This window comes from Molothrus aeneus, chromosome 27 (assembly GCF_037042795.1).
Source record: "Molothrus aeneus isolate 106 chromosome 27, BPBGC_Maene_1.0, whole genome shotgun sequence".
In the NCBI taxonomy this organism is placed as follows: domain Eukaryota; kingdom Metazoa; phylum Chordata; class Aves; order Passeriformes; family Icteridae; genus Molothrus; species Molothrus aeneus.
The window spans coordinates 860,211-886,090 of NC_089672.1; the positions used below are offsets into that span (position 1 = coordinate 860,211).

Genomic DNA, 25,880 nt, shown 5'->3' on the forward strand with positions numbered 1-25,880 from the left:
CTAATTACAGTGGAAACTGTGCTCGTTTCGCAGATGCCATCTGCCCTGCTGGGGCTGTGGGTGTAGTGTGTAACTTTGGGTAAGGTGCTGAGGTCTGGGCTGGGGGAAGCTGCCCCAGCCGTCCTGTTGTGGTTCCTCGGTGCTGCAAAGAAATGCAGGGGCTGGCAGCCTGCAGCCTGCCTTCCCGAGGCTGCTTGCTGTGCTCCCACACACCCTTGGACACATTTTTGGGAGTGTTCTCCAGCACGGGCAGGGGTGGCAGGTGATGCCAAAGGAGTGAGAGAGAACCTCTTGCTGCTCACTCACAGAACAGTTTGGTCTGGAAGGGACCTTAAAGCCCATCTTGTTCCATCCTTCTGCATGGGGAGGGAGACACCAATGAACAATTAAAACACAGTTTGTCCTTCTGATTTCGCTGTCATATATCTGGTTTATCGAGAGGCTAGGGGGTTGTTGCTCAGGACTAGGCAAAGTGTTTATGGAGACTGTTGCTCGGGAAGGGTTTAAGCAGGGAGAGTGTATTTATCTTCTCCCATGAGCAAGTAAATCTGAATTTATGAACCTGTAGGCTGTCTTACCTCTACGGTGATAGTAAAAAATATGAAATGGAGCCAGTAATCTCACCAATGCTTTGATTTCTCAAGTCAAGTTGCTTACTCCTCACTTGGGTAGCGTCCAAATTGTGTCACTTGGCCTCAGCTGCTCCTGCAGCTGGAGCTCCCGGGGGGCTGGGGACAACGTGCACATCAGCAAAGGAATTTTTGCTGGAGAAGAGAAACCCTGGGGGATGGAGGTGGCCTGTGGTGGGCTGTGGGAGGGCATGGCTGCACCCACACAGGGTAGGCTGTGCTGTGGGTCTGGGCTTGTCACTGTGCTCCATGGTCTAAACTGGGTGACAGATCCCCATAGCACTGGTGCCTGTGCTGCTGTGTGGAGGTGTTGAAGTGCCCATGGCCCACCTACACGGGTGCTTTGTGCTGCTCCCCTTGTGCTCACTGCTCTGCATGTGCTGTTGATGAAGGGTCACCAGCGTGGCTGAAACCTGGTGGGAGAGGAGGCATCTGGGTGCTGTGTTCTGTCTGAACAACATGGCAGGGTTAATCCAGACTGGGTCAGGCCAGCAAACACCTTCCCCAAACCCCCAGTAATTATAGAAAAATTACAGTTAGTCTGGTACAGGAGTAAAACTGCCTGGAGAAGGGCTGGAAGTCAGGGAGGCCTTGGCAGTAGGTTGACTTAGGGTACAGAGTATTCTGAAGGGAACTTTTGGATATGTCATGCTTTGAGGGAGAAAACCTCACTTATTGCTAGCAGCAGGGCTCATTCATGAAGATACAGGCCCAATTTGTTCATTCCTGAGACCTTGGCTTCAAAGTTTTAAAAAGTTTTGTGACCAGCTAGTTGAAAGGGAGTTTTAAAATCTAATGGATGCAGATGCTTGCTGTGCCTTCTCCCTGAATCTGTACCCTCATGCCCTGGGGAGGGACTCCAGGGAGTAAAAGGGGCTGCTCCAGGGTTCTGGTGAGCTGTGGGCAAGAGCAGAGGTGGTATGGGGAGGTATGGTGCTGTGGGGTGACAGCTGAGTACTGGGCTTGTTTAGGCTGGGGTGCCCTGATCCCAGGGATGGTTGGGTAAGCAAAGGGTGCATCACCATTCCTCTAGCCAGGTGCAGTCTGGAGACACAGGGTCTGGAAACCTTTTATTGAAGGGTGGTTGGGTTATGGGAGAGCTGTTACTGCAAAAGAACTGGCACCATCCAAGTGTTGGACAGCAGAACTGGCCTCCACCATCTCCTTTCTAAAGTGGGAATTCTCAGTGGGGAAGTAGAGTTGACTTGAAGTTGGATTTATTTCCGTTGGTCAGGTCTCCTATTGCACTGGCTTCAGTCTGCCCATCACTTATGGTCCAGAGCTGGAGCAGAAGCCTCCAATGTGTTCTTCTAGGTTGGATTCTAACGCTTTAGGGAACTGAAATGATTTAACAAGGATTCACAGTTGTGTTGGACAACTGTCTTGCTGTACCTCAGGCTGAAGGAGCACAGTGAAGATGCCAGCCCCTGCCAGGGGAGAGCCAGGTGTGCTGTGTGCTGGTGGCACCTGTGTGGCTGTCTCCAAAGCACTGCAGAGCGTTGATTGCGACAGCCCAGGAACAGGATTGCAGCTCTTCCCTCTTAGCAGTGATAACTTTGAAGTGACTTTTGAAGGGTTGCTGGAAACAATTTTTTCAGTGAGCAGATTAGAGATAAGAGAAGAATTCCACCCTGTGGGGCATAAGCAGTTCAATTCATACCAACTCGATGGAGAGGGGAAATTGAAGAGAGCTTATCAGCTTGAGGAAAAATCAAATGTAAACATCATCCCCAGCATGATTATGGTTCACAGCTTAGTTGGATGTCACATGCTTCTGTGGCGTGAAATGGTGCTGGCGAGGATGATTACAGAGGGAGTCAGCCAGGCAGGAACAGGCAGAAAAACACCCTGTGCCTTGAACTCTTAAAGACCCTGCAGTCACTTCACAGTCAATAAGTCACAGCTCAGCTGCAGGGAAGGAGGAAGGCAATGAAAATAGAATTCAGGCTGCTCTGGCAAATTAATTGTTCTTTAAGATATGAATCGGCTGGAAGCACGTAGGGAAGCTGGGATGGTAGAGCCTGGGAGCTGGGAAGGGCAGTGTGCACAGCAGGCGGATGTGGGCACTGCCCTAAGGATGCTGAGCCTGCCTGTATCGGTGTCAGGGCAGGCTGCAGAATGAGTTTCTGAGAACACACAGGATGGGGAATGATTATTCTCATTTTCATTAACCAGCACTTGGCATTGACCTGTATATAACAGCCCATTCCACCACTGCTGGGCAGAGCTGCCACTGCCCCGTCCCACTCGGGAGGCACATGGGCCTCTCTGGAAGGGCTCCTCAGGGAGTGACCTGAGTGGATTCAGTATGAACAGTATATATAATTTGGGAACTATTATTGAAGTGATTCACTGACATGACCATTATGGGCTCTCGCCAGATGCACAATCGTAAGAAATATGGTGTTCCCATATAAGGTGGTTATAGCCTGAAAGGCAGCAGCAGGAATTCCAGCACTCTCTTCCTTCATGGACACATCTTTCAGTTAGCACCAGTTGACTCCAGAAATAGTCCTGCCATGGCTGTGTGATACTCTGATAAAGACTTGAGAGCTCTTCTCATCACTTGCTGCTTCAGCTTTGTCAGTGTTTGATTATTCCCATCCATCCCCTTGGGCTGCCAAGCTTATTCCCATGTACCATAATTAATCTCTAGAAGCCTGGCAGGTTCCTCACTCCTGACATGGATGCAGAACCATGTGGTTGCTGGGACCTGCTGGTATGAGATCTGTTCATGCGCATGTGGGAGCTGCAGGTGCTATGTGGGGTCACTAACTTCTGACTCAAAAAGCAGAAATCACTGCACCTTTTGCACTGCACTGGGGAATGTCAGAAGCAGAGTGGGAGAGGGAAATATTTGCTAATCCCAGTGCAAGGAGGGTTGCCTTTTTTTAGGCGGAATTGAACGCTCAATGTCCTATCCACAGCATGGGGAAGGAGCTGCTGGCCATGTCACTGGCATGAGATGCTCCCTCTGGAATCCTGGCTGCAGGAAAGTGGGAGCCAGAGCAGGTCCTGCCTTCCCCAGATGGTCTGATCCCATGGATACACTCTCACAGATCTCCCCTGGATCCCAGGGAAGACAGTGGGAGCAGCAGGTACTGGAGTAGGCTGCCAGTTTTGGGACACACTCTCTGGTTTAACACAGAGGCCTTGCAACCTCCTTTTCCCCAAGATGTTTATGTTGAGAGAGAAGTGACTCAGAATGTTTGAATCACAGAATGAAAGAATAGTTTGGGTGGGAAGGGACCATCTCATTCCAACTCTCTACTGTGGGCAGGGACACCTTCCAGTAGACCAGGGTGCTCCAAGCCCCATCCAGATTGGCCTTGAAGCTCATAAATAGCAGCAGAACAGCAGGTGGCAAGGTGGGGTATTTCCTTTCCCATTAAGTCTTTCCAAGTCTCTAACCAAGATCTCTGATAGTCCCCTTTGATTTGTTTAATAACCCAGTGACAGTGTTACTGTCCTTCACCCATCTCCCAGGCCTACACGCTGGGTCAGCTCATGAATGTGCCCAACAACATAATTTTTTAGTTACATCAAACTGATTGTCTGATCATGTCTGTGGGACTAGGCAGAAGTGCTGTGCAGGTGCAAAGCCCTAGTTGTTTGGTGTGGATTCCCTGTAAGTACTTATAGATAGATAGATAGATAGATAGATAGATAGATAGATAGATAGATAGATAGATAGATAGATAGATAGATAGATAGATGCACCTCTGTGGTGTTTCACCATTTCTAAATCCATGGTGAATGCAAGAACTCAAAGGAGAAAAGTACTGTTGTGTTCTGTAAGTCTTTGGCAAAGCAGAATTCCTGGCCAAGCATGGTCTGGATGTTTGCTGCTGGCTGAGGGTGCCTGTGCAGCTGCTTGTGTTTCCCTGAGTGCTGGGATGAGGACACACACCATGCTGAGCCCCTGCTGCTGCTGTTCTGCCACGGGAATGCGCTCACAGGCAGGAAAACACATGAGCACAGCACAGAGGAAATCAAGGCACTGCCTGGGACCCAAAGACTGTTCAATGCTGAAATGAAACAAAAGCTCAAGAAGGAAGAGGATCAAGTAAAAGACCAAACTTGTGGCCTCTGTGAAGTGGGCTTGGTCTTGATCCCTTGGCAGCGCAAACCTCAGCAGAGCCCAGCATTGCTTACCTGCCTCCGGGGGAGCATGTGCCAAATGGAAAGCAGCTGCTGGCCATCCCAGGCTCTCCCCCTCTGGGGAGAACTGGCAGACTGAGTCTGTGGACAGGAACCTGGCTTCTCCAAGAGCCCTGTAAAAGCCAGTGATCATACAGTGATGTTGGGGCTTTTCCTTCTTAGGTAGGTCTTTGAAATACTCACTTCCTAAGCAGCCTGGCACTTGTTTGCTTGACCTTTTCAGTGATGCCAACAGCTGGGTTAACCTCCAGACTTTCTGGAAAGCATTTTTTTGTAATTAAAAAGCTAAAAGTGATTAGAGCAGCTTTTCTGTTACTTTGTCTCCTCACCCACATATTTAGCAGAAAATGCTGTCAACCCCAAATTAAGTGTCATGATCTTCCATGGTGTGTTCTTGTGGCTTCCCCAGCTTACATGTGGGTTTTGGCACTGGCTTGTGGTGAATTACCAGGCTGAGTCAGAGGACATGCTGTGGTGGGGAGGAAATCTGAAGCTGGCAATGTGCTGGGTTGTCCCAGTGTTCCCAGCCCTGCCCATGCCACTGGTCACCATTTACCATGACATATTTTTATCTCACAGCTCTGGGGAGAGGCTGCAAGTCCCTTTGCCTCTCTTTCAGCTTTCTTTGAAAGCTGCAAGCTTTCAGCTGTGGCAAGCATACTGCTCTTTTCTAATTCTATTGAAAAAACCACAAATGTGTACAGCTAAGGAGTTGGTGTGTGATTTGAAGGTTTCTCTTCAATATTTACTGTAACACAGAAGCAGGCTGGAATAATCCACATGTGTAGAAGAGCTGTGTTCTTTTATAGCATGGAGCTGGCATATTCTTTACAGCTGCACCTCTGGCAGATGCCTATGAGAAGTGCTGTCCCTCTGGATAAGTGCTCGACTTTGCATCTGGAGTTACAGGAAACAAACTTTGCTATGTCCAACCACTGCCTGTGCAGTTTGCATTCATGCTTTGCAGACTCATCAAGTCAGCCCAGTCCTCATCTCCTTTGTAATCAGCAGAACCTGCATGTTCTCTTTGCAGAAATTGCTACTAGAGAGGGTGGGGAAGACTTCCTGGGAGAAAAGAGAAGTTGTAACCAGCTGTTTGCCTTCATCGTTGAAGACCTGCCTGTTGCATGAGGAGTGTTTGAAAGGCTAGGGTCCACATTCCAGGAGCACAACTGTAGCTGCTCTTGCCACCCAAGGACTCCTTGATCCAGGAAAGGGAACCAGGTCATGGCCTGGGGTTTGTCACAAGACCAGCCCAGGCACATCCACGTCCATCACTGAAAGGGCCTGGAGATTAGCTGAACATGGGAACAGCACAGGCAGCAGCTCATGTCTTTGTTCTGGGTGAAACAGCTCAGTCTCCTGAACTGGGAGGAATTAATGGAAGACAAGGGCAGCTTTGCCTTTTTTGTGGTCATTCAAACACAGCAGCGCTGCTGGGACAGTGCCACTGGTGCTGTGGCTGCTGGGGAGCTCAGTCAGACTGGTCAGACTCCACCGAGCTCCAGCGCTGCTTTTCTCTTTACTGCATAATGTTCACCTTTGCTTTTCACTTTACTGCATAATGTTCACCTCTCCCAGGCATGCTGGGGAATGAGGCTTGATTCAGCTTCTGCCCTGTGCTCTGCTGCTGCTGTTAAAGCTTTCCTGCTTCTGCTCTCCTGTGGGAGCTCTTGCATGGGTCTTGGTGGCTCCTGCAAAATGAGTTTTCCTGCTCTGAGGCCTGTTTAGGCACAGCAGCTATAAACTCTTCAGTTAAAGTCAGTAATGCTTTTTCGGACAAAGCTCTGTCAAACTGCTGACTCTTCACATTCAAGTTGTCTGTGTTCCTGTATCGTGGCAGACACCTCCTAATTTCTTTTCCAGAAGATCTGGTAGCGCTTTGACCGCAGCCATCTCCTAAAGAAAATGCAGCTCACCAGAGGAAGGGAGTGCTGGGCTGGGAGCCAGTCGGGTCTCTACTCCTTCACTGAATTTAGTAAATCAGAGTAATTCTCCAGCTGTTTCATATTTTTTTTTCTATAGGAGAAGTGTTCTGCTGCCTTTGAGGCCGGGGACCTGAGCTCACAGTCATTTAGCAGGGCTGGTGTTAGAAGCATGTTCTTAGTGTGACCCAAACTTTGGGCACATCAGGATGCTGCCCTTCAAAATGGGTGTCTTGGATGTGTCAGACTGTGCTGGTGACCATGTTGTGCTTCTGCAAGAGTAGAATTAGTCAAGACTGTTTTGCCTGCTCATTTGCTGGCCTGACAAGATGTTGTTTAAATTGCTCATTAGACTTTTCTTTCCCTTGGCATTTGCTGTTCTCAGTTGCTATTTTATTTTCTGTCACCCCAAGTAAGTGAAGGTCTGGATTTCCAGTGGCTGAGACAACCACTGGGGCTGGTGAAGTGCAACCTGATGGAGTTGAGGACATGTGTCATGTCCATTGAAAGAGCATTGTTTGTGAAGTCAGTCTCTTGGGAATTCAAGCTTGATGCCCAAACTTGCTTTCTGCCTCCCTGGTTAAGGTTGTGTTCACCTCACCTGGGCAGAGGGGTCTTGCCAAGCCTATGTGGGACAGGAAGGCCAGGGAGGAATGAAGTAGGTAGAATAAAAGCAATTCTCCTGTATATTTAAAGCAGTAGTAATTTAGGTCACCTTAACTGCTCTCCCTCCCCCCCTTCCTGCGGGATGGGAGAATATCCCAGCCACGTGTGCTGCAGGGTGATGATGAGGTGGGACCACCTTCGTCTTGCTGCTGTCGAGCTGTGGAGCATCCTGTGGCCTTGGAAGGCTCCTCTACCCCTGTTTATTACCTACCAAAATAATCAAATATAGCTCTCCAGCAGTACAGCAAAACAGTGTTGTTTCTGTGCATGAGATTAATAACTTCAAGGTGATTTAATTCAATTATTTCAATTATTTTTTGGGGTGGAATTCCTGATTTGTGGATGGAACTGTGATTCTGGTTTAAGGACAAGCATCCTCCTGAGCTCTAGGAATTTACCTAGTTTTTCACCAGCTATAGTTGGGCAGCAGTACAGTCACAGCATTGCTTCAGGTGCTGTTCAGTGCTGGTCCTGTCAGCCTTCCAGTGATGGAGTTGGCTCAGAATGGCTGTGTATGGATTTTTATCTCATTCAAGGCTGAGCTCAGGTAATTCAGGCCACTTGGCACCAATTTGAGCAACTTGAGTGGAGCAATTTGGGTTGGTGCATGGATACAACTCACAAAGGGTTCAGAGCACTTGAGTATTTTTATGTAAGTTTGGAGAAGTTTCATGAAGTCCTTTCAAAGCTCAAGACTCATCTCCAAAGTGCTGTGAGGCTCTCAGCAGACCACAGTGCTGGAAACCAGAGTCATAGAATCTCCTGGGCTGGAAGGGACCCATGAGGATCATTGAGTCCAGGTCGTGGCCCTGCATAGGAGAACCCCAAGAATCCCACTGAGTGCCTGAGAGCATTGTCCAAACACCTGGGAACTCTGGCAGAGTTCAGGCTCAGCCACCAGCAGTGCTGTGTCCTGCTTTGTCCAACACACTTGATAAAATTTTGGCAGTCACAACAGCTGAGGTGGGACATGGCTGGTTTCTGCCCTTGGAAGCCTGCTTGGTTTTGTTACCACTTTTTCCACAGTGGATCCCACAGAGGGGACAGCCCAGCTTAAGTCAGTTACCTCTGGTGTCTATTGATTTTACTTGAGGTCCTGAAAAACTGAGGGATTTAAGAAAAAGCTTCAGGCTTGGCATAAGGCCTAGAAACACATGTGTGCATAGTACAAAGTAAAGTGAAGGTGATGAGCTGGAGCCTGCCATGGCCTCTGGCTGGGTCCTTAGGATGTGCAGCTCTCATCCCAGTGCAGAGCTGCGAACTGGAGCTCTCCCTGGCTTTGTGACACTGATGGCAGTTTCCATGGGGGGAAATTGGGGGAGAGGGAAGAGTTCTCTGCAAGGCAAAAGTGACTTTGTTAAAAGTCTGCTGCTCTAAAATACCAGGGAAGATCTGCCCATCTTTCTGCTGCCTTGTCGTGTTTGGCACATTCTGTGACCTGGGCCAAGACACAAGGAAATATTGCCAAAGCCTCTGCTTTGAGCAGGATGCAGGAGCTGAGGACAAAGATGTTGCAGTTGTTTTTCTTTCTGCAGTTTCTCTGCACATCTGATGGACCAGATTTTGTGGATTTTTCAGTATAAAATTGTCCATTATTGCATTTTTCAAGGGGAGGGAGCTGGCTAAAATCCTCCTCTGGCTGAGTGCTCCTTCCTTGAATGTGCTGATGGCACTTCAGCAGTCACAGTCACTCCACTTGGATGCTGATGTGGAACTTGGTTGTCTCTGTGCGTTCTTGATTCCGCAGTTTCTGTCAGCATAGCTGGTTCTGCATCCCTGTGCCAGGATGAAGGGGTGGTGTGCTCAGTCCCACATGCAGCCCAGAGGGCAGATGTAATACCTGAAACCGTTTGTCTTCTTTTTAAATGTCACTTTTAACTGGCTGTCATCTGCAAAGTGACAGTTTTCCTCCTCTCTGTACGTGTTGGGTGCCGCTCTCTCCATCTGGCTGGCTGTGTTGACGGGGGCAGTGTACAAAATGCAGAGCATTTGCTGGCAGAAATGCAAACTGTAGAGATGTAAAATAGTCCCTGACTTCAAAGCTGGAATAGAGAGAGCAGAAAATGAAGTCTCAAAGCTGTGCTTGTCACTGTTAATGACATGCTCAGTTACAGACACTTGCTGAGGTGGAATTCAGAAATAAGGCCTTGGGTTTCACTCTTGCCTAACAGGTGGGGATTATTTGGGAGTTGAAATAGCACATGTTATGGGGTGATTTTTGTGGTTGGTGAGGACTGTTTGTTCAGTGATTAGAGCTGAAATCTGGAAGATTAACAATTGCCTTTGCTTAATGGAATGTTTTTTCCCCCTGTAATTCTGATTTACATTAAAAGACAATGAAGTTTTTCAGGAGGTGGATATTGTGTTGCATTTTGTAGCTTTTCACAGATTCCTGGAATATCCTGAGCTGGAAGGGACTCACAGGGATCATGGATCCCAGCCCCTGTGCCTGCACAGGCACCCCAAGAACCCCACCCTGAGCAGCCCTGGGAGCTCCTGGAGCTCTGGCAGCCTTGGCACCATTCCCTGGGGAGCCTGGGCAGTGCCCAGCAGCCTCGGGGGGAAGAACCTTGCCCTGAGCTCCATGCCAAGGCCTGGCCCAGCTCCAGCCCTTGCTGGGCTCCTGTCCCTGTCCCAGAGCAGAGCTCAGCCCCTGCCCCTGTGCCTGCCCTGGGCAGGAGCTGCAGCCCCCAGGAGCCTCCCCTCAGTCTCCTGGGCTCCAGCTGAACCAGCCAAGTGCCCTCAGTTGCTCCTCAGCCCTTCCCCAGCTCCGTGTCCCTCCTTTGGCCACTCTCCAACAGCTTTGGCTCCTTCTGATCTTGTGGTGCCCAAAGTGCCCCCAGAACTCAAGGTGAGGCTGCAGCCTCATACTGATTGATATACATCTGGATTTTTTTTAATTCCAAGATACTTCTTCTCAACCCAGCATCTCTTCAGGCTTAAATTAATTTTGATGGTAGAGAACTGCTGACAGTTCTTTCTCCTCTGTAGTCTCAGAGGGTTGGATGTTTGTTTTCATTTCAGTATTGGGCAGGAGTCACTGGTGGATTAACTATCTGGGACACTCTTTTGAGTAAGTGGCTTCTGGACTGATAATGCCAGAAAATGCTTATTAAAGAAAATGAGAAACGCGGCAATTTGGGAGGAACTTGATTTAATATGTGCAGGCTCTGGTTTTGCATGGATGGGATGGCAATGCACTTCCACAGGGGATGAGATTTAAGGTTTATAACAATCTCAGAGACATACTGTGGCTCCCTGAACTCCTAGATTTTAAAACACAAAGATTGGATTTATTTTTAATCTTTTCTGAGCTGAAAACTGGGAGTGAAAGGAGGCTAGAAGTGCCCAGCATGAAGAGCAAACTGTGACCTAGAGAAACAAGGTGGGTTTTTACAGCAGCTGAAGAAATTAAATTTAAATGCTGAGTTTTGCTGTGAAGTGGGTTAAAAACTTAATCTGTAAGGGTGAGGTGGGGTGAAAAATGACTTAATTCAAGTCCTGTGGGAGGGAGGGATGTGTCTGAATGGCAGCTGCTCATCTAAAGGAAAAAGGAGTGTGTTGCAGGCAGAAGTAGCAAGTGCTGCCAGTACTTCATGTTTTCTATTAGAGCTCCTGCTTTTGACTTGACAGGAAAGCAGTCTCCAAACCTCCTTTGCCTTTTGACTCGCCTTTAAGTGCAGGCAAAACCAATGCACCCATTTTGGTGAAGAGGAAGCCAAGACTGAAGCCCATCCAAAAGGGTAGAGCTTGGTCAGGCCCATCCTTGAAAGGGGCTGTGGTAGCTGCAGGATGGTTCTGTTTCATCACAGCTGCCTTCTCCTGTTCCCACGGGCACCTTCCCCCTGCTGCTCTGAGCCTGCCCTGCTGTGGGAAAGGAGCTCAGACCTGCTTTGGGAAAGCAGCTCAGCCTGGGCCTTGGTGGGACAGAGCTGGGGGCTGAAGCCATCTGGTTTGGAAGGAGGCTACTGGATTGGGAGCCAGGAAATGTAGACCTTAAGCTATCAGACTGCCCATGTCAGCCTGCAGAATCCTTTATTCCCCACTGAGAGCTGCTGTGTAAGTGTTGGCCAGTGACACCCCACACCTCTGTCTGTTCCTGCCTCTCCACAACCACCACCATCAACCAGACAGCTGGTGGCTGGGAGGAGAAGCCTGGGCACACAGCTGGGTTGTCCTCCTGGAGATGCTTTTCAGAGAGAATATTTGATGTCAGTGTGCCTGGCTGTGGCTTGTGTTTATCTCCAAACAGAGGAGCAGATTGTGCTGTTCCCCCTCTCTTTTGCAGGTCAGTGGTAGTGTGTGTTTGTTTGATCCAAACTTGTAGTGTTCTGGTTCAGGGGAGCAAATTTATTTCTTGTTTTATTGAAATCTTAGCAAACAGCATTAAAGAACTCATGAGGTTCTTCTGTGTAGTTCAGAAATGCTGAGCTGAAGTTCACTCCATGCTGCTGGCTTGACTTGTGTGGCCAGCAGGACCAGAGCAGTGACTGCCCCCCTGCGCTGGGCACTGCTGAGGCCCTGCTCGAATCCTGGGGTCACTTTTGGGCCCCTCACAACAAGAAGGACATTGAGAGGCTGGAGCATGTCCAGAGAAAGGAACAGAGCTGGGGAAGAGGCTGGAGCACCAGGAGCAACTGGGGGAGCTGGGGGAGAAAAGGAGGCTCAGGAGGAACCTTGTGGCTCTGCACAACTTCCTGACAGGAGGGGCCAGGCTCTGCTCCCAGGGAACAGGGACAGGAGGAGAGGAAACGGCCTAGGGGTGGTTCAGGTTGGACACTGGGAAAATTTCCTCACTGAAAGAGTGGTCAGGCCTTGACGGGCTACCCAGAACAATGGTGGTGATGATATCCCTGGAAGTGTTCAAAGAACAAGTAGAAATGGCACTTGGCTGTATGGTTTAGTGGGCATGATGAGCTTCAGTAGAGGTTGGGCCTGATGATGTAGGAGGTCTTTTCCAGCCTTAGTGATTCTATGATTCATATGGCATCCCAAGTTTTTCCTTGTGTTGGGCAGTTGCTGAGTAAAGCCCTGAGAAGGGCACAAGTTGTTCAGGGCTCTGTTTGAGAACCTCGGAGACCAGAAGTTGTTCCCAGTTTCATCTGGAGCTTACAAAGTGATTTCAGTGCACATTTATGAGCTGTGTAGGCAGCCAGCCTAGGCTCTTCCTGAGGTGGTCACTTGTGTTTTTGCAAAGTCATTGTCTTGGGAATTCAAGCTTGATGCCCAAATTTGCTTTCTGCTTCCCTGGTTAAGGTTGTGTTCACCCCACCTGCACATCCCACCTGGGCAGAGGGGTCTTGCCAACCCTGTGTGGGACAGGAATATTCTTAGTTGTAGTCAGCCAATATTCTTTAGTTGTAGTTCTCTCTGTTTAGGGCATGCCTTTCCTCCTCCTCACTGGAGAAGAGCTGCCCTGAAACCCACAGCACAAGATCTGGAGGCTCTGGAAAGCTGGAAAGAGAGCTGACCCAGCTGGCTGGGGTTCAACTCCAAGGTAGCTTCTTGTCTTTCATCTGTCAGACACATCCTAGAAACCACATCATTTCAGAGAGACCTTGACCCCTCCCCTGTCCTGTGCAAATGCAGGAATACCAAGGTGAGGCACATCCCGTGGCCTCTGCAAGCTCAGCCCAAGCTGGTGCTGCTCCCAGAGGGTTTTGTGGCTGTGCTGGGTACAAGTGTGTGCTCAGCCTTGGGGAAAACAGTGCCAGCAATCTGCAGGGTCCTCAGCACCTTGGGGCCTGCAGGAGTTTAGGAGAACAAGCTCAGCAACAGCCTCAGTTCTGCCTGAGCAGCCCCTTGGGAGCCTCAGTACTCTTTTGGATTTTGCTCTTTCTTCTTTTGCATCTTTGTTTGGGTACGTACCTGTGCAGAATCTGAAGATCTGGTTCCCAAATGAATAAATAAATGGTCATTGCTGCACTTGGTTAAATAGAAGTAATAAATTCCTGGCTGAGCCTCTGAAGTGCAGGTCCTCCAGAAGAAGCTCCTTTTCTGCCCCAGCTTTGAGCAGGCTACAGGTGTGTGCCAGAGCCAGCCTGTCCTTCAGCTCTGGCTTCCTGCACTGCAGGAGGCTGTCCCTGGTCTCAATGCAACTGAGACATCCCTGTAGCCCAGCATGGGCAGCAGACTGTGTCTTCATGCCCTCTTTGTGTGTCTCACCTGTTTGAATTTCCTACTAAGAGCTCTAGAAGTATTTTTTGAAAAGTCATTGTTTTTTAGGTATCTCCTTTTCAGCTCCTAGCTGAGTCACTGGCTACCATGCTACAGCCAGGATCCCAGGGAGAGGAGAGACTTGCTGAAACTTTGAGTTACAGTTTTTGGCAGCACACTCCATCTTTGGAGCTTGTTCTGCTGTGGTTTGTTTTCTTCCATCTGTTCAGGTGCCTTTGTGAGAGCAGAGCAGGAGCACCTGACCCAAACACTTGAGTCACAGAGAGCAGAAGGCCTTAGCTAGGCTGGTGAGAAAAGAACATGGTAATGAGCAGAAATGTGAATTTATTGTTAACTCCAACTCCCCACACCCTATGTCAGTAGCTGTTGCCCTAGAGGTCATTCCTGAGTGTGACTGCACAGTGACCTGTCTGTCCAGAGCTCTGGGGAATGTTGGCTCACAGAGCCCCAGCTGGGGTGGACACTGGAGGCTCAGAATCTCTCCTGGCTACCAGCCCCCTCAGTCTGGGGAAGAGAGAAGGTGTTGGCATGTCCAGGGAGGGGAGGGATCATGGAATCACAGAACAGTTTGGGTTGGAAGGGACCTTAATGCTCATCTTGTTCCATCGCCTGCCATGGGCAGGGACACCTTCCACTAGACCAGGTTGCTCCAAGCCCCATCCAACCTGAGCTTGAGCACTGCCAGGGCTGGACAGCCACATCTCCTGAGGACATCCTGTGCCAGGGCCTCACCACCCTCACAGCCAAAAATTTCTTCCCAATATCCCATCTAACCCTGCCCTCTGGCAGTGGGAAGCCATTCCCCCTTGTCCTGTCCTTCTAAGCCCTTGTCCAAAGTTCCTCTCTGGCTCTCTTGAAGCACCTTTAGGTCCTGCAAGGGGCTCTGAGCTCTCCCTGGAGCCTTGCCCAGGTGAACACCCTCAGCTTCAGAGCAGAGGACCTCCTGCTCTTGCTCCAGGTCCTCTGGACTTGCTCCAGCAGCTCCATATCTTGTTGATGTTGGACCCCAGACCTGGAGGCAGCTCTGCAGGTGGGACCTCACACGAGTGGGGTGGAGGAGCAGAATCCCCTTCCTCAACCTGCTGGTCACAATTCTTTTGATGCAGCCCAGGATCCATCTGGATCTACCTGGAGGAAAGAATTTGCAGTAGCTGGAATGGATTAAGCAGAGTTTGCTCCTAAAGAGCTGGCCAGCCCTCACTTTGTTGTGCTCTGGGATCTGGATGGGTGGTGCAGGAGAGGCACAGGCAGCAAGGGTGGTGAGGTGCTGCCAGGCAAGCACAGGACATGCTGATGGGAAGGAGTTGGAAGAGTTGAGTTTTGAATGAGGCCAAGAAACCAGCTCAGATGAGCTGTATCTGCAGCCTGGAGAGCTTGGGTGTTTCTCCTTTTTACATCAGCAAAAACTCAGGTTTATTTAGAAGTAGGTCACAGAATCATGGAACTATTAAGGTTGCAAAAGACCTGCAAGATTATCGAGTCAAACCTTGACTGGATGTGTCACTGCTCTGCTTTTTTAAGCGTGTTTTCTTAACTGTGTGTTTTCATTGGTACCTGGTCAACTTGAAAACCATGTCTGAGTAGTGCAGAGGATGTGCTCTTTGAGGGCTGTATCATAAACTCACACTCTAAAAACTGGAAATGCAACCTAATGCTTTTGCCTGGACATCTGGTTTTGAAACAGGTAGAAGTTAGAGATGTCCCTGCCTCCTTTCCCACCCAGGCCTTGTCCTCAGCATTGGGATGCAAAGCTCAACATTGCAGTGTTGTCAGCAGGACTTGTGGCAGCCTGGAAGCGTTTGGTGAAGGAGTTTGTTGGCTGCTCCCATCAGGCTGGGTACAAGGACTTTATCTCCAGTGACGCATGTTGCACGTAACCTTGCTCTGAAATCCCCTTTCAAGTCTCCAGTGCTTGAGCACCCTCAGAAAATCTCTGTCAGGTGATGTTAGCCAGAGTGGAATTAAATCTTACAGGATTTAGCCAAGCAGCTTTGGCCACAGAGTAAATCAGGAAATGCCCCACTAGGTAAAAATCCAGGTGCACCTTTGGGATGTCTTGTGAAGGGTGGCCTGCAGTCAGAACAGCGGTTTTCCCTTTGGGGGCTGCTGTTGGTTGGGATACTGGCATCCCACGGATTTAAAGCTGTGCTGACTGTGGTGACATCTGTGTCCTGGTGTTGTGGTAGGTGATTATTGGGAAACCTTAAATAGATTTCCTTACCTTCTTTGACTGAAGTGACTGGACTTCAACATGTTTTTTTAGAATGTTAGAAAATGGTGGATATCTTTCGTGGGTTGCAGTCTTGTATTCTCAGGTTAAATTAGATTAGAATAATTCCTGCTGGTGAGTGAGCAAGGGGCTCAGGCTTATTTGAGAAAGACACTTTTAAATAGTGGAAGTTATGAATTATCTGGCCAAGCCCTCCTGGAGGGAGCCAGGGCAGAGAGATAAAGTCGGGGGGATAGTTTGTCACTGTCTCGTGCAGCCTGCAGTCCAACTCTCATGGTGTCTGCTGTGCTGCTGCTCCTGCAGGCAGCTGGAATGATTCCTTTGCATTGCCAGTGCTCCCCCAGACAGGCTTAGATCCTCTGCAAGATACCCAGAGAAGGAATATTGGAAAGGGAGCCAAGCTGATGTTCAAAGGCATCCTCCTGCTCTAGTTAAAGGGGGTTTGTCCTCTCAATAACAATATTCTGCACTGTTTATCAGCATAAGTAATTTTGGGATTGAGCACAGTGAATATATCCTTTTTCCAGCTAGCAGTTCCCTGTCCTTTGCCTGGCACCTGCCTTGAGGTGTCCTCACAGAGCCAGAGAGTTCCAAAAGGAGCCTGGCTGGTGCCAAGGCTCCAGCAGCACTAATCCCTACCTGGCTGGGAGGTGCTATGGGCTGATGCTAAGCCCCAAGCAGCCAAAGCCCTGAGCTGTGCCACGATGGAAACCCTGGGTATTTGGGACAGAACAACTGTTCTGGCTGTAGCAGGCAGGGTGTAACCTCAGATTAGTCAGGTCAAGCTTCTCCCTCTTTATTAGTGGCATTGGGAGAGCAGCATATTGGAGGATGGAGGTGAGCCTCCTTCCCTGCACATTGGTAGGACATGTTAAAGGTCCTGCAGCCTGCTTCTCAGCATCCCCCCTTCTCTGCAGGCAGGGGGGATGCTTGGAAAATGAAGGAGGGAAGTGAATTCCTTCACTGCCTTGTGCTTCTCTGACCTGGGTTTGGGAAGTGGCTCTCGGGGACCTTGTGGCAGCTGGAAACTCCATCTGAACACACAGAATAGAGTCCCAGGGGCTGCCTGGGGTCATGTGCTACGTTCAGGTCCCCAGTGGTTTTGCAACACAGCTAGAAAGGCAGCAGGAGATTCTGTGTCCTCTCTTGCTGCCAAACCACAGCTCTGGGCAGGCAGGACATGCTGGAGTGAGCAGAGTCAGTGGGTTGTAACCTGCTAGTAGGGGATTTGAAGCTTATCCTTCCCTTGAACAAAGGTAAGGGCAGCTGAATGTTGCTCTGGCACTTCTCGATGATTGTGAGGAATGTGGCTTCAAAGTCCTTTAGCCTTTTATGGCCCTGCTCTAAATTGGCGTCGTGGTTTGAGTGCGGCACCTCTGTGCCTGAGTGTCATCACAGGCACAGAACTGGCTCTGTCCTGCAGAGGTGACACTTCCTGCTCCATGTTTGCTGTCTCTAATCCTGCTCCAGCTTTGTTGTGAGTGCTGGTAGGCAGATTGGGCTTGCAGGTTGTAATAAACAGCAAAGCCAGAAGGATGGAAGAGGCTGGCATTCCCAGGCTGCTGCTGGGTGTCCGACCTTGGGAGCCTCCCCTGCCTGCCCCCAGTGCCCCGGGGGGACGTGCTGGGAGCCTGTGTTCCTCCCTGCACAATCCTCCTGTGGCCAGCGTGTGGAAGGGAGCAGGAACACGGTGTTCAGATAAGGCTGCACCTTTCCCATGGAGCAGATGTTTGCCTGAACATCCCACTGGATTGCATAATTACTGAGGCGAGCGGCTGCAGCCTGTTCCGCTGCTGGGTGGCAGCTATTGTGTGCTGCTTTTGATGAGATTTTTGTTGTGCTTTTTGTCACTGTGTCACACGCTTTGGGCTCAGCACTCCAAAATTGTCCTTTTTCTACATGCAGCTGATCCAAAACAAGAAAACAAATCAATTCTTTTTGAATTTCATTTCCCTGGTCTTGTCCTGCTTGTTCCTCACTGTAATTGGGCTTTGGTGCTGTAAGTGCTTTTCCAGGGAGTTGTTAAGGAAATGTTCCAGCATGGTGATGTCCTGGCTCAGCTCCCCGAGGAGGGCTGCACCCGGGATGCTGCACCCCGGATGTGCTGGCACCTGCAGCTGACGATGAGGAAGGGACGTGTTAACTCCCTGCTTGCGTCTTCAGCTTCTGCCCTGCCTCTTGAGCTGGGATAAACGGATTTATTTTTGAGGCAGAAAGAGTTTCTGCATAAACCCAAAAATAAACCTGGCTGGTAGATGCCTTTACTGCAGAACATCCTTTTGTGGCAGTGCCTAGCAGTGCTGATGCTCCATAAGCTGGAAGTTTGCTTTGATCAGCGGAGCTGGGCTGTAAAATACAGGTTCAGAGCTGATCCCTAGGAGCTAGCAGGGGAGCAGCTTCTGGAGTCTGGGGGTCAGAAACCTGAGGGGGTGGCTGGGGCTCCCTGTGCCTGTCTGTCTCCACTTAATGGAGGAGCATGTCCATGCCCGGGGTGGAAAGGAGGGGTCAGCCGTGTCACTGCTCTCAGCAGGTAGCACAGCAGTGCCCCGAGGCCCAGCCTGCACATTAAGCTCTTTCCCTTCCTCTGTACAAGCCATTTATTTGTACAAGCCTTGCTGTTCCCATCCCCAGCGTTTCTGCTGAGGAAAACAAGACAAAGGCCATGGGAAGGGTGCAGCACACGGAGCTGGGGCAGCAGATCCTGGTGTGCAAATGTTGTTTTATGTGAAGGTGGCTCCTGTGTGCTTCAAACAAGGCACAGAGCCCACGTGGGTGACAAGAAGGAGCAGAGGACAGGGAGGAGGTCAGGGTGGTTGAGGTGGGATCAAACAGGATTATTTATCTCTGGCTACTCCTGGTAGCCCAGTTTGGATACTGCCCATGCTGCCAGCATTTCTGCTGCAAAGAGCTGCTGGACTGTGGATGCTGGCTGAAGTGTCCTCAGGAATGTTGAGCTACCTGTGCTGCAGGTGCATCAGAGCCAGGCCTCTCCTCCCCCTGTATGCTTGCCCATAGGGATGGAGCCAGCCTTGCCTGAGCACTGGGATGAGTAATGGGGTGAACCAGGCAGTAGAGAGGGTCAGCTGGGTTTGACCAGCACCAGTTTTGTGTGAATGATCCCAAAAGTCAGTCAGTCTGGCCATGCTGCAGGGAAAAATAGATACATTTAGATGGTAAAGCTTTATGTAGGTTCTACATAACAAGCAGAATTTATCTCAGGTTGCTTTATTTCTGTCTTATTTCTCCAAGCTCTCAGATGGCAGGAACAGTGATCCACACCCAGGGTGCTCAACAGCTACAGCTCTTTATACCAAGAGATGGCAAATATAAGGGGAAAAAAACCCCAACATTTTAATTTAATTTTGTGCCTTACTTGATGATTCTCATCTGAATAAAATTGTGTTGAATTATGGGAAGAAAATATATTTAATGATCAGAAGTAGATGCCTAGGAAGGGCAGGTTGTACTCAGCTGCCTTCTCTGGGGGGTGGCTCAGCCAGCTCCTGCCCATGTGGTGTCCCCTCTCCTCCCAGGACTGCCCTGTGCTGCTGCTCCATGTGCGGGGAGCTGGAGCCACACATGTGGCGTGTGAGAAAAAATTCAGGGATTGCTTTTGCCTGTGCCTTGAGACACAGCCTGATGCTTCTGCTGGCTGCTTGGGAAGCCCAGCTGGCTGCTGCTCTGGCTCAGGGGCTGCTTCCCAGCTCAGGAGTGTTTTCTGGCTTACAAGAGAGCTGGAGAGGGACTCTGGACAAGGGCCTGGAGGGACAGAACAAGGGGAAATGCCCTGTCAGAGGGCAGGGATGGATGGGATATTGCAAAGAAATTATTCCCTGTGAGGGTGCTGAGGCCCTGGCACAGGGTGCCCAGAGCAGCTGTGGCTGCCCCATTGCTGGAAGTGTCCAAGGAGGGGGCTCAGAGCACCCTGGTCTAGTGGAAGGTGTCCCTGCCCACAGCAAGGGGTAGAATGAGATGAACTTTAAGGTACCTTCCAACCCATACCATTCCATGATTTGCTGAATCACCTTCCCCCAGTCTCCCTTAATTTAATTTGTTTTTACCAGCAGTCTCTTACAGGTAGTAATAGTGGTCTCTTTTGATGGATATGTTTAATTGCCATCCTTTCTGCCTGTATATATAGCAATACATGTGTAGGGACTTTAACTTCCACAGCTCCTGTCTTGGCATTCTTGTTCCTGCCTTTGCCTGTAAGGCATTGACTGAGCAAGTCTATATTAGGGGTCAGATGGAACAGGGAATCATGTCCTGGTCGCAGTCTCCACATCCCCTCGTTGTCCAAATGGGCTGCTCAGCTGTGTCACATTGTCTTGTTCTCAATGGAGAAAGTGAAAAATGAGATAGGCACACTCCTTTGGGACACCTTCCACCAGACCAGGCTGGGTGCAAGTGGCAAACTGCAGGTCTCTGGTGTGCTGGATTTCTGGGAGAGTCATGCTGTTGCAGCCTCCAGCCAAGAAGCTTATGTAGCATTTCCATTTTCACATATTTTTAGTTCCAGTCACATTGTATGTCCTTATAAACCCTTAAATAAAGTGAAGCTTTTAGTAAAGCTGCAGCAGCAGTTCTGATCAGAGAAAGGAGTCCACTGGTTATTCAGATTTGTTTTGACTTCTCTAGGGCATCATAAAGCATCTAACACTTAAAATTTATAAATATATGTCTGTGTATATAAAGAAAACTTCGTTATTAGATCATGTGGGCACTGCCCAGGCTCCCCAGGGAATGGTGCCAAGGCTGCCAGAGCTCCAGGAGCTCCCAGGGCTGCTCAGGGTGGGGTTCTTGGGGTGGCTGGGCAGGGACAGGGGCTGGGATCAATGGTCCTTGTGGGTGCCTTCCCACTCAGGATATTCTAGGATCCCACTAGGATATTCAGGATATTCTGTGATCTTAAATTAGGCTTCTGCTGGATTTTTGTAAACCTTTTAAGGAATTCCTTTCCAGTGGACAGAAGCCTCTAATGTCTGTTTTGATGATGAAGGGTTTTGGCAAGTCAACCTGTCTCAGCTGCTTTGGAGGGAGTGAAAGGGACACCTTCCACTATCCCAGTTTGCTCCAAGCCTCATCCAACCTGGACTGGAACACTTCCAGGGATTCAGGGGCAGCCACAGCTGCTCTGGGCGCCCTGTGCCAGGGCCTCCCCACCCTTACCTTGTGGAAGTTTTGCTCCTCTGGCTGGTAGAGCTGAAACTTGAGCTCTTTCCTGTGCAGAGGCTTTCCAGGAGGAAATTCCTGCCTGTCCTGCAGGGCGTCAGCTTAGTGGTGGAGATGTCCAATGTGACTGTGAATATGGAAAAAACACAAGTTAAGTCTGAGATGGGAATTGCTGAATGCCACAACTGAAGTGTTTATTTCAGAGGCTGCACAGAAGCTCAAGCACTGGGACAGGGTCACTCCAAGCCCTGCACAGATGAGAACAGAACTGAAGGCAGCAGGTCAAGCATGCATGAAGTGCCTGGCAGAGCCCAGGCACAGTCTGGAGGCTGGGCAGAAAGTTGGGGTTTCATCTCAGGGTTTCCCTCCCAGAGCCTCTCATCCCATTTCTGAGCACGGTCTGGTAAGCCACCCCAAATCGGATCAGAATTATTTCAATTAGCTCATTAAGTGTCGAAACTTCCCGCAGCAGCGCTCCCGCAAACCCCAGCGCTGCCTCGTGGCTCAATAACCCCTGGAGCTGGAGTTAAATCAGATTTTGCCAGACCATCTGTCAGCTTGTTTGAGCTGAGCACAGCCATGTGCTGTGCACAGAGGAGCCAGGGGATGATTTTTACATTTTCTGACTAGACAAGTTGATTTTATAAAGCTGATTAATTTTTATTAGTGGTGGGGGCAGAGGGAAGTTTTGCTGGGGTTGCTCTTGCCCACGTCAGGCATCTTTCATCCCTGAAATCTGTGGTTTCTTCCCTCCAATACCTTTCCTTTGTGTGGATGGTTGGCGTTGATTCCACATTTGGTATGTGTACAGCAGCAGACACTTAAAAGCTGGGAATGAAAGTGGCTTGTGGTAATTATCACAAATTTAAAGATAATCTCCTGTTCTGGAATTGTGACAAAGTGCAGAAACGAGCTTAGTGCAGCAGGAGAGCAGTGGCAGCCGTGCAGGGAGAGCACGTTCCCCTGGCCCAGGGCTCTCAGCTGTGCTGTGTTTCCAGTGATTTCCAGTGCTCAATCTGGAGCAGCATTAGCTCCTTTGGATTCCCCCATGGTCTGGAAGTGCTGCTTCTGCTCACTCAGAGCTATATTTCCCGCTCTCTGGGCCATTGCAGGGTGTTTTGTTCAATGATCACAAAATTGTGTTGGCTTAGGCCAAAGAAGGAATTTTTCAGCACAGTTTGAGCTCGCAGTGGTCCTGAGCCATGTGGTGCTGCAGTCTGAGCTGGAGGAGTGACAGGGTTCGTGTCCCTTGTGGTGTGTGTCACCCACCTGTGTCAGTGACACCCCTCACTGAGGGCCCAGCCTCAGTGTGTGCCCAAGGGGAGCTGCTCTGCACCCTTTGGGGTCCCACTCTGCTCTCTCCTCTCTGCCCCTTTGCAGTGCAGCACAGGGAGTGGCATTTCAGCGGCTGTTCCTGAGGCAGGAGTTGGGCACTGTTTAAAAGAGAATAACAAGAAGTGACTCTTCCCGTGCCACCCTGGCTCTGCCCCCAGGCCAGGCTGCAGCCCCAGGGGTGCTCTGCAGACAGCTCCAAATGCCACCTGACAGGACCTGTTTCACGTGAGGGACTGCCCAGTTTGTGGAGATCAGGATGGTGAGACACCTGCAGCACTTCTGAGTCAGAGCAGCTTCATCTCCCCTGTGATCACCAAGGATTTTTTGTTGGGTTTGTTGTTTATTTGCTTTCCCGAGTCTGAAATATTTTCCAAAATGTGACTGAGTCACACACTTCCCTGGTGTTGTCATCCCATTATCGTGGAATCTTGGAATGTTTTGGGTTGGAAGGGACCTTACAGCTCATCTTGTTCTACCCCCTGCCATGGGCAAGGAAACCTTCCGATAGACCAGGGTGCTCCAAGTCCTGTCTAGCCTGGCCTTGGGCACTGCCAGGGATCCAGGGGCAGCCACAGCTGTGCTGGGCACCCTGTGCCAGGGCCTCACCGTCCTCACAGGGGAGAATTTCTTTGCAATATCCCATCTAACCTGCCCTCTGGCAGTAGGAAGCCATTTCCCCTTGTTCTGTCTCTCCAGGCCCTTGTCTAAAGTCCCTTTCCAGCTCTCCTGGAGCCCCTTCAGGTTCTGATGCCCAGGTTCTTGCTCAGGCTCCTTCTGAAACAAGCCCTGGAGCAGCATCACTGCTTCTCTTTGAGGGGGTTGAACAGGTACCATGGGTAAACCTTCAAAGTTCTTCCTTCACCAAAATGGGGGAGATGCTGAAGCAGCAGAAGTTGGGGGCTCTTGGGCTTTTCCTGCTCTCCAGCCAGGAGGGACAGAGGACATCCAGTCCCTCCCAGAGAAGACCACCCCCTAATCTGAATGTAGATTAACTCAAAACTGCACTCAATGGTCTTTTGCAAATTTAAGCCCATTTCTGAAGGATTATGGGATGTGCTTGTAGGAACACTGTAGGACAGGAGCAGGGAGTGGCAGACTCATACGTGGAAGTAAGGCCTTAAAGCTGTCCCTTGAGTTTGTGTTCTGTGCAGGAGATTCTCCCATGAGAACTGCTCTGTGCACACAGAGGTGCTGGGGGCTGCTGGGGTGGTGTGGGGAGCTCCTCTCCAGCAGCTCCTGATCCTTCATGGTCGCTCTCAGGAGCCAGCTGGGCTGGATCTCACGTTCCCACGTTCTGCACAGGAGCCTGTGCTCTCTGCTGTCTGAAATTAAGGAAATTAAGGAGCTTCTTGCAAACTTGGGCTCAGAAAAACTCAGAAAAACAAACTCAGGCTAGGAAGTGGGAGATGGCCTCATGTCAGAGAGTTTGGGCCTGTGTTTCCAGCTCTGATTTTATACCTAAAAGCTTAAGGCAAAACCCTGATTTCCACTGTTGGCTGTAATGGAGCAGCAGTGGCTTCTCCTGAGGCAGAGATAAAGATAAATGATGCATTCATTTGTGTGATATATTTGGACATAGGATTCTATAAATATATTCAATTATCAATATAGTTTGTCAAGTGCCTTCTGAGTGGCTGGAAAACAGCTTCAGGAGTGTCTCTCTGGGTTTCTGTGTGGATCCAACTCTTCAGTGTAGTGTGGACCCATTGCTTAATGGGGCAGCAGAGATTCAGCAGACCTCTCTGCTGAAGCCTCTAGGAAATGCTGTTGCTGGGAAAAATGTGCATTTTTGTGCTTCTGAATATGAAATTGTTCGGGTGACTCCTGTACCATCAGATTCCTGAACTGGTGAAGCTGAAAACTGAGTAAAACTAGCTGCTCTAAAGGCTGGCTGGTGTACTTGACAAGACAAAGCTTGGAGCTGTTTTCTGAGAGTTTTGGTGGTTGGGTTGGGGGTTTTTATTGATGTCCCTGCTTCTCCTGATGCTCTTCCCTTTTGTCTGCAGGTCTGGGCCCAAAGAAGACAGCCATCACTGAGGTGAGATGTGTAAAGCTGACAGTCCTGTGTTGAGAAATGAGAACACAGAACTCTAGGAAACTCTTCTGCCTGTCTTCCTGTCTTTTCCGAGCAAAACTGCATTTCAAAATATTTACAAGATTGCTACAAAATCTATATCCGTTATTTGGGAGAAATAAAATCAGTGGCAGGTCTCTGGGGTTCCTTCATTGCATCACTGCAGCCACAGAAGGGATGTGGAGGGACTGTGCCCATCATGTGGCCAGTTTTGGCTGTGTGATCCATGATGCCTCTGCATCAGTGACTGAGGGCACCTCTCCCACACCAGCACCTGGAGCTGGGAATTTGGGGGTGCATGCATTGGGCATTCCCAGGCCTCTGTGGTGGGTCTTACCTGTCATTGTCACTGCTTTTAATGAAGGGATGGGACTATTTTCTGGCTAAGAACAATTTATTGCTCAGATAAACATCAATCTCAGAGGCTGTGAGATTTTAGAGGAGCAAGCAGTCGGCCATAGCTCAAAGTAGTCACAAGTTCTTTGTTACAAGACAATATATAACCTTTTAAACCAATAGACAGTTGCCCAGGGTTTATTTTTGCTTTTCTAACCTATCACCTTTACCTACTTCTGCTGCACTGTGGATACTTTTATCCAATGGGCTGTTATCACACATATGCACATATGCTTCTATTATAACTTCTAAACTCTTAGCTTACTCTATACAGCCACACCCCTACATTATAAACCCTTCACCATCTTATGCAGTACAGTTTCTCACTTACTTAAGGCATATTCTTACTTACAGCTATAGAAACATAAGTTCATGTTTTTTCTGCTTAATGTCTGTGTATTGTATTTTTACATCAATCCCAGCTTCTCCCAAGGCTGCAAATCAAACCTTTCCATGTCTGTGGAAGTTTCTATTTTTCTTATTCCCACACTTACCCACTGGGAGTGAGTTGAGGAGGCTGTGATTTGTGAAGCCCTAAAACAGGGGAACATCTCCAGGGACTCATCTTCTCTTGTAGATATTCCAGGTCACAGGTTCTGAGTCACTGTTACCTTCTGGAGCAAAACTCTTCACAGTTGGCAGCAGGGAATCTAGTAGGAGGCTCTGTGCTGAAAGCTGTTCCCTGAAACCCACACTCATGGTTTAGGGCATCATGTTCAAATGATTTTTGTTTGATCAAATTTTTTTATATCCCCCATCCCATTCTTCACCTGTGATGATGAGCATTTGTATACATGAACAGCAAAATCTTCCCAGAAAATTGCCTGGAATGTGACACTTGATTCTTTTCTACCTGCACAGGAATATGTGTAGTGAGAAGCTCAGCTGCTGTGGTTGCATCATTCAATGCACAAATAGGGCCACTTTTCTTGTCCTGGAAACAACCACAGGCAGAGCAGGAGACTGGAAGAGACTTTTGTCACTGCAGTTCCTAGGATGGCAGTGCCTTCCCCTGCCTGTGTCTGCTCATCACGTTGGGAGGATAATGGGGAGCTGTTGGCAAGGCAGGACAGCACAGCTGGGGCTTGCATGGAGTAAGATCCAGGGGCTTGGTA

The 25,880-nt window shown here is 49.4% G+C and overlaps 1 protein-coding gene across 5 annotated transcripts in view; it reads left to right on the forward strand.

Moving 5' to 3' along the window:
• Positions 1-25,880, forward strand: part of PIP5K1C (phosphatidylinositol-4-phosphate 5-kinase type 1 gamma) — a 52,700-nt gene that overhangs the window by 1,254 nt on the left and 25,566 nt on the right. For all 5 annotated transcript variants that reach the window (XM_066566593.1, XM_066566590.1, XM_066566591.1 and 2 more), the window contains exon 2: positions 24,302-24,333. In XM_066566593.1, coding sequence (XP_066422690.1) covers positions 24,302-24,333 — 32 coding nt within the window. The remainder of the gene's footprint in view (positions 1-24,301; positions 24,334-25,880) is intronic.